We start from the raw sequence: 10880 nt of genomic DNA, 5'->3' as shown, positions 1-10880 counted from the left end.
TAAAACATTAACTTAAAAAATATTTACTATAAATAATAATATTATTTATTATTATTTATGTTGTGTTTATATTTGATGTGATATATTAGATATACATATGTCTTATCTTTTAATATAATGTTAGTGTAATTAAAAAGATTTACAAGAAATAAAAACAAAAATAATTGAAAACATTATATTTAGCACTATTTAAACTGTATTATATATTAACCAAAATTAACTTTTAATTTTGTCAACCATACAGTAATAATAATAATAATGGTATGTTTTTTGAATATAAATTAATTATTTTATTTTAGTATTAAATTTTCTTTATAATAACGTTTTAATAAATGATATATTTATAATATTTTATATTATATATTGAATATTACTATTATTAGTACGGTTTTGTTAATCACGCGTTAGAGTTGTTGGTCATCAGGAACTTTGGCGACAAAATATGGGAACAAATCAAGTATTGATTGATAATAATCATAATTATTATAAATAACGATTTAAATAATAACTAATTAATGATAAATTAATTATATATTTGAAAATTAATAGGAAAGAGGCTGAGGTAGAAATGGAGGGCTCATTCCTGGTTAGGCTTATATATGACGATGAGATTACCTATAATTTGGTCGAAGCCGCTGAACGTGTCTTAAGTATAATATAATATGATATATAGTATAATATAATACAATTGTTTTGTGTAAATTAAATATATATATATATTATTTATTTATTTATATACACAGTATTTATTATACAAAAATACATAATGTGAAAAATATTCAGAAAATAAATTTATTATTATTATTCACTTATTATTGTTTTGCAAAAATAAATGTCAGATAAAAACTACAAAATCAAACAAATTTTTTTTTTCTTTTAAAAAACTTGTCCAAAAAAAAGTTGCAGGCATTCAAAACAATAGGTATTCAATATTTAAAGTGCATATCTATTATAATGTCTCACGATTTTGGATATGGTTTTCAATTTTATTGCAATTTATTTCATTTACTAAACATAAAAAAATAATATTTATATGAAAGCATACATAATATACTTTAGATATTCATAAATAATAATAACAACAACAAAAAATATTGAGTAAAATTACTTCATATTATAATTTTTCGGTTATATATTAAAATTGATTTCACAATACAAAAGCTATTTATAAAACTAATAATAATATGAATAGGGATTTATATAGAAATATATATATATATATATTGTTTTGTAATATATTAGCATAATGTTAATCTAAATATATATATATATAACTAATTTGTTTTTTTTGTTTGTTTGTTAACTGCCTGTCCATTACATTATAACTTACAGAAATACCGGCCAATGAGATACTGGAGCTGTTTGGCGGTATGTTCTTTGACTTTTGCCAGGAATCGGGTTACGAGAGCATACTCCAGGTGCTGGGCGCCACTCCGCGCGATTTCCTTCAAAACTTGGACGCACTGCACGACCACTTGGCCACCATTTATCCGGGAATGCGGGCGCCGTCTTTCCGATGTACGGAAGATCCGGCCACTGGTCATCTTATATTACACTATTACTCGGAACGGGAAGGACTCGAACCCATTGTCATCGGTATAGTCAAGGCTAGTAGTTGTGTGTTTATAAACAATTAATTTAATACACATTTAGGTAGTTATGCCCAACTTTGATTCCGGTGGCCTGTTTTTGTAATGCATTATTTGTATTTGATTTGTTTGAATTTATTTATTTTTTTAAATATAATTTATTTATTATAAAAATAAAATGAAATGTATAATGTTATAGTAATAATAATAATAATAATAATAATAAATTTATTATTTATATTTTAGTATTATTTTTATGACTTTTTTTTATATAAAGTCAGTAAATTATCATTTGACAAAAATATAATTAAAAACAATTGCTTTATAAATAAAAATATTCAAAATTATCTTAAACCGATTAGATTTTATACATTTATTAGAAATTTGATTATAAACTTTATAATAATAATAATAATAATAAATGATATAATTTATTGTATACAAGTATACAGTATATGGTGAACACTATGAACACATAAAAATTGTATTAAAATTTAAAAGAAAATTAAGAAAAATAACATATTTATGTATAAATTTTAACAAAAAAAAACAAAGAAACTATACATTTGAGAATAAAACAAACCAAATATAATTTTGAAAAAATAATTTTATTATCATAAATAGTGTGTACACTTGAACTTCACATTATTATAATAAGCATTTTTCTATAATAATTAAGTGTTTATTTTCAGACACCATATAGTTTTATATATGACTTTATTATTATTATCATAATATATAAGTTTTTTTTAGAAAAAATAAAAACATAATTATTATAAAACATTTTATTTATATTTATTTTTTTGTTATTTAAAAAAAACTAATTTTAAATATATATAGATAAAGTACAGTACATAGAAAATTCACAGTCGCTATAGTAGTTTTATTAACCAGAGAAAAATTAATCTCCCGGTGCTTCAAACAAATTAATAGCAACAATAACAACTAGAGTTTATTACATGTATTATTTTAATATTGTTTTATTTATTTATTTATTTTTTTTTTGATTAAACATTTTATTATAATTATTATTTTTAAATAATTAAATGTTTATTTTAGGCGGTGGCCAACAAACTACACGGAACCGATGTGGACGTCACGGTAATTAAGACCAAAGATGACGGGTGCGACCATGTTCAGTTTCAGATTATACAAAAAGCTAAAACTGGTCAAACAGCCGACAAGACACCCGTCATCGATGGCCAGAAAGCTGTCGACTCGTTGCTGTCGGCAGAGAACCGGATCAGTCCGTTGACGTTCTGTAAGGCGTTTCCGTTTCATTTGGTTTTTGACAAAAATCTGGTCGTCAGACAGGTATTACTTTTAGTACAGTATTACTATTATTATTATTATTACTACTACTACTACTCATACATAGCTAAACACTATATATTTATTTAGATTTTTTTTTCTCTCTCTCTCTCTCTCTCTCTCTCTCTATAAGTACAATAATTATCGTCCAAATTTGACATAAATGTAATTTAATAATTTTTTAAAGTGTTTTTTAAATGAAAAAATAACTAATTTTGGTTAATAGTTAACATCTATAGAAATTATTTTTAGATAAAAAAAATTATTTTTAAAAAAATGTTTATTTAATCAAAAAAAAATCATTTTATTAAAAAATATTGATATCATATTTGCTGATTAAATATTACATCCAAAAATAAAAAATCAAAAACAAAAAAATTGTCACCCATTTTTCCAATAGTGAACTAAATATTTTTTGTCACTATCTATTCAACAACAACATCAATAATGAATTAAATTTAATAAAATAAAAATTAGATCAAAGTTTATATATATATATATTTATTTATTTTATTTTACGATTTTTTTCACTCTATGTTAGTTAAGTTTTGTTAGTTGACAGCACTTTGCACGCAATGTCACTCAATGCGTCTATAAATTTGTCAATATTTTTATTTTATTTATTTTTATTTATTTTTTTAAAAAATAAATATAGTAATCTCTTTAGAAAAATTAATTAATCAATATGTGTCTAACAAAATAATACTAAATAATAATAATCAAAAACAAAATATTTATATAAAAAAAAAATGAAACCTAATTTCAAATACTTAGACACAGCTAATTGAATATTCAATATATTAAATATTTATAAATATATTTAGATATTTAATTTGTTTAAAAATAAATTTTGATTGCGTTCCTCATTTTTAGCATATTTTGTTGTTATTATTTGTCATCCTATATACAGTATATCAAAACAAATTTTATTCAATATTTGCTGATTTAATTAAATATAAATTACAATCAGTGTTTTTTTATTTATTATAATAAAATGTTTTTTATTCAAACCCCTGAAATAAAAAAACAATAAAAATTGCCTAACATTTATGTCACGATAGCATTTTTCCGGATGTAATTTTTCAAATCATTTTATTATTTATAATTAAAACAACAACAATAATAAAATTTAGAAATATTAATAATAAAAAACTAATAATAATAATAAAATTTAAACTCTCTTTTAATATTATGATTAACAAAACAGTAACACAATTACAACAACAACAACAAAAATAATTGTAATATTTTAGTTAGAAAAAAGTTTTTTTTACGGAAAAAAGTATCAATTTTTTTAAATAGTAAATAACTTTGTTTTACGTAAATCATTAATAAAGATTATTTTTGTTCATTAAAAATATACATTTTTTGCAACAACAAAAAAATTTCTTACAATAATAATATACTGAAAAATGTGTTTTTATAATAAGCTTTAAGTGAAACAATAAATATATATATATATTTATATCATATAATATATATATTTTTTTAAAAAATAATTTAAAGTTCATTAGTTATTTTGAATAAGATTTCTTATTTTATTTTTTGGCTATTGTTTTGGATTAAAAATGAAAATTAGAATTAAAAAAATGTGTTTTTTTCAGAAAAATATCTTTATTTTTCTTCATTAATAATATTATTGTTATTAATATTAAAATTCATTTATAACATGATTTATATTAACTTAATACTAGAGCTAAGCTCTCGGTTTAAATTTATCAAAAAATAGATGGCTATCACAATATCTCCCTCTCCTTTGTGTTATTTAAATAATGTTATATATTATTATTATTTTTTTAGTTTATTTACTGTTTGTTTAGTTAGATATTATGTTTGCAAAAAAAAACTTTTGAAGTTTATTTTTTTCGGTGAAAACTCACGAAATATTTGCTTTAGTCATACAAGTGTTGGTAAAACAATATTTATATATATAAATAACAGACAAACTATAATAAAATGTAATCACAATCGTAATAATAATACAATTTAATAGTTGCTATTTTTAAAATATAGAAATTAAAACAAATTTTGTTTTGGTATTATAAGAGATTGAAAAACTGCATTTTATTTAAGTTATAAAAATAATTTTAAAATTTTTAATTTTAATGTTTTTATCATTATAATATATGTATTTGTTTTTTCAGATAATGATTAATAAATGCTAATTAAATGTTTGATTTTTAAAAACATTTATACATATATAATTTTTTAGAAATATACTAATATATAGTATTTTTTAATAAAAAGTAAATAACAAATACACATTAATTATTTTAATTGAAGGTATCGTTAAATATCTTGAATTTTAATTTACATAATCAACAAGAAATGTTAATCTTTAATCTCAATGTTTGCATTGATAATACATTGTAATCAAACACATGTAATATTATACTATAGTAAACATAATATAGTTTAAATAATTTGTTACATTAAAGATATTTAATATATAATGAAATAAAATTATCTATTTTCCTTATTTTTTATTAATTGTTCAAGTATTTAATTAGTTGATTAAATTGTAGATATATATTAATATATATATATGTATGTTTTTATCATAATATTTGATTATATCTTTAAACTAAAACATAATAATTATAAAATTATATGAAAATTAGCATTTCACGAAAGCAACATTAATATTTAATAATAATTTATAATATTAATTTTTGAAGGCTATTTCAATTAAAATATTATTTTACATTGATTTTAATATAAATAATAAGACTAATAATGCTATATTTTTTAATTATTTGTTAACTAAATAAATTTATGATTAATTGATTTAAATGTTTTGACATTTTATAGATATATGAAATATTAATTCAATGAACTTACAATCATTAACATTATAATAATAATTAATAATTACAATTATTAAAACTATTAAAACTATTACCAGTAAATAGTTCACTTAACTTTATAATAACAAACAAATAAAAACTATTACAACAAACAAACAAACAAAGAAAAAAAAACAATATTTTAATTTATTTATTCATTGATTTATTACAATAGGCAGGTATATCAGTGGCCCGTGTATTGCCGGCACTAACTCAGGCCAACTGTTTGGTCACCGATGTCCTGGAAATGATTCGGCCGCACATGGAGTTCACATTCAATAGCATACTGTCCCATATAAACACTGTATTCGTGTTGCGGACAAAATCGGTAAACGCATCGCTAGACAACAGTAACTACAATGAACTGTCTAAAGAGCACACCAGGTATGGCACCGGTAGATGACTAGACTGTGTGTAAATTAACTGATGAAACCATTTATTAAATACAGTAATCATATAATATTATAGTAAATATGAAAATAAATGATAAAACATGCGACAAAGAAAAATAATATAAATTAAAGGTTTAATAATTAAACTAATGTTTGTTTGTTTAAAAAAAAACTTAAAGTTAAAAAATTCAAAAAGTAATTCAGATATAATTAATTATTATTTAATGACATTTTAATTTTAAATTAATTTATTAATGAAGTTTGTTTTTATTTTGTTTTACATTCATATCTAAAAATATAATCTAAATTTGTTTAACAAATTTATATCTAATAAATGTTATTAAATTTCCTTAAATGGTCTACTAATTAGTATGAATCAAAATTTTCGTAAATAAAACTATTAATTAACTTTTAATAGATATCTATATAAAAGATAAATATTTGCATATTTAATGACTTTTTTTTCTTGAAAACACAAAAACTTTAATCTGATTTAAATTTAATATCAATTTATCTTATTTTGTATTTTTATGTCAATTAATAGGATGAGACTGAAGGGTCAGATGATATACGTGTCAGAGACGGATGTCGTACTTTTCCTGTGCTCTCCCAGTGTTCTCAATTTGGATGACCTTAACCGTCGAGGACTATACCTATCGGACATACCATTGCACGACGCGACCCGCGATCTGGTCCTACTGTCCGAACAGTTTGAGGCCGAATACAAATTGACCAAAAATTTGGAAATATTGACCGATAAATTGCAACACACCTATCGGGAACTGGAGGACGAAAAAAAGAAAACCGATAGGTGGGTGTCCAGACAGCACTATATATATATAAATATAGTAAAAAACAATTGTTTATGAAATTATCAATCAATTTACTAATCAATTATGTAAACATTTAGCCATCAGTTTTATAAATCTCTTTATTTTTTGGTAGACTATTGTTATGCAAACATTTAAAAAACTCAATGGTTTTTTTGTGCCGATATTAGGTTAAGATAATATGTAAACCATTTTTATATCATATATTTATATACCGTATATGAGTTGCTAATCCCCGTAAAGGCTATGATTTACACGTCCTATCTATCAGTTATTTGTGTTTGTATTATCTATTAACTCACAATTTATTATTTTTGCATTTTTATTATATATATATAATAATATTCTGTATACATATTATATTATGATAGTTAATAGTTTAAACGTATAAAATTATGATTATTACGATTATTATTTAAATTAAATACATGAATACCACTGATTGTAATCAATGGGTGTCTTTTAAATATAAAAAGTGATGTCTTGGAAAACTAGTTCACTAAAATACTATAGTTTTTTTAAAAAATTGTTGTTAACTTCACTACAATATATTTATATATATAAAAAAAGTTTTTTATTATCAGTGGAAAGCCATCATAAATAGGGTGGGGATCGGGATTCAGGTACTGTATGTACTGTATATTTATTGATGTATTGTTATGTATGTCTTATAGACTATCTGAATTGATTTGATGTGTTATTAAGTTTATTATTATTATTATTTGTTATTTTGCTAAAAAATATTTTTATTATGCTATCACATTTTAGAAGAAAATTATGTAAATAATAATAAAAATAAACATTAAATAAAATTGTATTATTGATAATTTTTTTTTAAATAATCGCATAACAATCAAACTTATAATCTATACATTAAAACAATAAAATTGTTGTCTAACATACAATACAATCATTATTTTTTAACTATAAATATTTCAATTGGTTTAACAAATTAGTTTTACTATACAATCATTTTGGATATCTTTTTTTTAAAAAAAATATTAATATACTTTATTTTTATTTTGTCATTTATCCAGATTATTGTACTCAGTTTTGCCGCCATCGGTGGCCAATGAGCTCCGGCATCAGCGCCCAGTGGCGGCCAAGAAGTGCGAGTGCGTTACACTACTGTTCAGCGGTATTGTCGGCTTTGGACAGTATTGTGCAAAAAACTCGGACTCCAAGGGAGCCATGAAAATAGTTAACTTATTGAACAGTTTGTACACCACTTTTGATGTGCTAACGGATCCCAAGAAAAATCCAAACGTCTATAAAGTATACGATAAATAATATACTAGTATTTAAATGTGTTTTTTACAACACATACACACACTTACATACATACATATACATACCAACACAACAACAACAAAAATAATCTAATGATTGTTTCATGGGATGGGAGACACCAATACCAGTACCACTACCCGCACCACCAAATGATAGATAGGGTCATTACCGGCACAGACAGACATCCCACAGACAGACATTAGGCTATAAAAACACAACAACAACAACACAACACCATTATCATCAACAACAACATCAGCAATAATAATACAATAATAATAATAATAAACCTAAAAAAAGTTTTATATTAAGTTAAAACACACACACAAGTCATCTAAAAAATAACATATATATTGATATTGTTTTTTCATGAATGATATAATTGCTTTAAAATGAGTTTAAAATCATTTAGCATTTTGTTGTATAGTAGTACTACACCTATCATAACGATTAACATTGAACTTTATATTGCATACAAAATAACATTAATATGTAATCTAATATAACATTATTATATGGCTTTTATTTAGCAAAAAAAAAGTCTAATATACAGTACATACCATAAAAAATCTAAGTTAAATATAAATTACAATATTTAGATAAATCTAAACATTTTATTTTAGTTTTAAAAAAATACTGACATTAACCTCACCCTTTACATAATAGGTTGAAACAATTGGCGATAAATATATGGCAGTGTCTGGCCTACCGGAGCCGTGTGAATGTCACGCACGATGTATAGCCCGTCTGGCGTTAGATATAATGGATTTGTCAAAGAAAGTCAAGACTGAAGATATGAACGAAATTGTAAATTAATTTATTTTAATTTTTGAAACGTTAATCAATAATACATTCATTGACTTATTTATAATGTCTATCATTTTTTAAAAAAATAAACAAATAGGAAATAACAATTGGCATTCACTCGGGCGAAGTGGTCACCGGTGTTATCGGCAAACGTATGCCCCGATACTGTCTGTTTGGTAATACAGTTAACGTAACCTCTCGTACGGAGACTACGGGCGAAAAGGGACGGATCAACGTGTCGGAGGACGCCTACAGTTGTTTGATGGAGAAGCAAAACTATGACCCGGAGTTTCACTTTGATTATAGAGGACCGGTTCAGATGAAGGGCAGACCCGAACCCATGAAAGTATTTTTTCTATCAAGAGTTCCCATCGAGAGTCGGGTTTAATAAATAATAATAATTTTAATTTTAATAATTATACTAATAATAATAATAATGTTTTTTTCATGAAAAAAATTTATTTATTTGATATGATATATATGTATATGTAATTAAAAATTCCAAAAAATAATAGTTATTTTTTGTTAATTTTTTTTTGCACAAATCACTTGTTTTCATGACTTAATTAACAAAATATGTTAAATAAAAAAATCATGTAATGTATTGTATACTAAATATAACTTAAATATACTGTATATATATATATAATATATATGAAATATCGTATGAAATATATCTTATGGTATATATCGTGCAATGTTATCACTCATTAGTTGTGCGTTTAGTGTCTATACAACAACAACAAAAAAGTTTTTAATAAATTATATAATTAAAATTTCAACACTTGTATTATATTATACTATAGGAAATGTGTGATAATTTTTTTGTAAAATACATTTTAGTTGTAGTAGTAGTTGTTGTTGTTTTTATGTATTTTTTTAGTTGTCAAAAATTATACATTCAATGACTGATACATTGAGAATATATACAATTAATTGGAGATCAATCATCAAAATATCCAATCATACAATCATCAATATTTTGTAAAAGAAAAAAAATTTTTTAAATTTGAATATTATTAATATTATTATTTTTCTTATTTAATAATAAATTACTTTTATTTTATTTTTTGAATGAATGAATGAATAGCGTATCGGATGTAACACTAGTTTTTTAAACCATAAATTTTTATGTATTGTAAATCAATGACACTTATTAAAGTATATATATATATATACTATATTTACATGTATACGCTATGTTGTTTAACAATTCAAATGATGTCAATTATATCTATTCAACAATAATCTATAATAATAATAATAATAATAATAATAATAATAGTAATAATAATGATCAGCACTTCCTATTATAAAATTGTTTTTCAAAAAAAAGGATTTATAAAAATATAATAAATATAGTATATATATAAATATATAAAATAACATAAATATATCTTACAATAACAGCTAAACAAGTTATTATTATAAACATCAATAGATATAAAAATATATTTTATATTATAGTAATTGTGTTTAAATTTTAAAAATACAGAATATTTGTAAACTTTAAAAAATAAAATAAAAAATGCAGTACTAATTTATAAATATATTATTAGAAACAAAATTTGTTGTTTTTCGTTTCAAACAAATTATTAATAGATTATTTATAAATATATATATTTTTAGTATTATAAATTTCTCAAATATTGGTTTTTATTTTATAACTAATGTGTAAATCATTGACTATAATGTGAGAGAAATTTTTGTTAATTGATTCAAATCGTTATAATTTAAGTCACACAAAAAACACATTCAAATAAAATATATAGTTTGTTTTTAATATATATATATATACAATATATACAATATATT

General features: G+C 22.2%; 1 protein-coding gene across 1 annotated transcript; it reads left to right on the top strand.

The window, feature by feature from the left end:
• The first annotated feature begins 390 nt into the window (after positions 1–390).
• LOC128965366 (guanylate cyclase soluble subunit beta-1-like) lies at positions 391–9453 on the top strand. The gene is made up of 9 exons (XM_054312048.1): positions 391–457; positions 550–650; positions 1333–1607; positions 2649–2903; positions 5922–6130; positions 6683–6949; positions 8006–8243; positions 8925–9065; positions 9163–9453. Exons 2-9 carry the CDS (start codon positions 569–571, stop codon positions 9451–9453), a joined length of 1758 nt encoding a protein of 585 aa, XP_054168023.1. The 5' UTR covers positions 391–457; positions 550–568.
• The last annotated feature ends 1427 nt before the right edge of the window (positions 9454–10880 follow it).

Source organism: Oppia nitens, unplaced genomic scaffold (genome assembly GCF_028296485.1).
Source record: "Oppia nitens isolate AA-2021 unplaced genomic scaffold, nextdenovo-longstitch-racon4-pilon3 scaffold10_pilon_pilon_pilon, whole genome shotgun sequence".
In the NCBI taxonomy this organism is placed as follows: Eukaryota; Metazoa; Arthropoda; class Arachnida; order Sarcoptiformes; family Oppiidae; genus Oppia; species Oppia nitens.
The sequence above is the reverse complement of the archived record's forward strand: the minus strand, read 5'-3'. Positions and strand labels throughout refer to the sequence as shown.

Excerpts from the sequence above, each read along its gene's own strand:
- LOC128965366 (XM_054312048.1), top strand. The coding sequence starts at position 569 with ATGGAGGGCTCATTCCTGGTTAGGCTTATATATGACGATGAGATTACC. Across the intron at positions 651-1,332 it reads AGCCGCTGAACGTGTCTTAA|AAATACCGGCCAATGAGATA; the intron begins GTATAATATAAT and ends TATAACTTACAG. Across the intron at positions 1,608-2,648 it reads TTGTCATCGGTATAGTCAAG|GCGGTGGCCAACAAACTACA; the intron begins GCTAGTAGTTGT and ends TGTTTATTTTAG.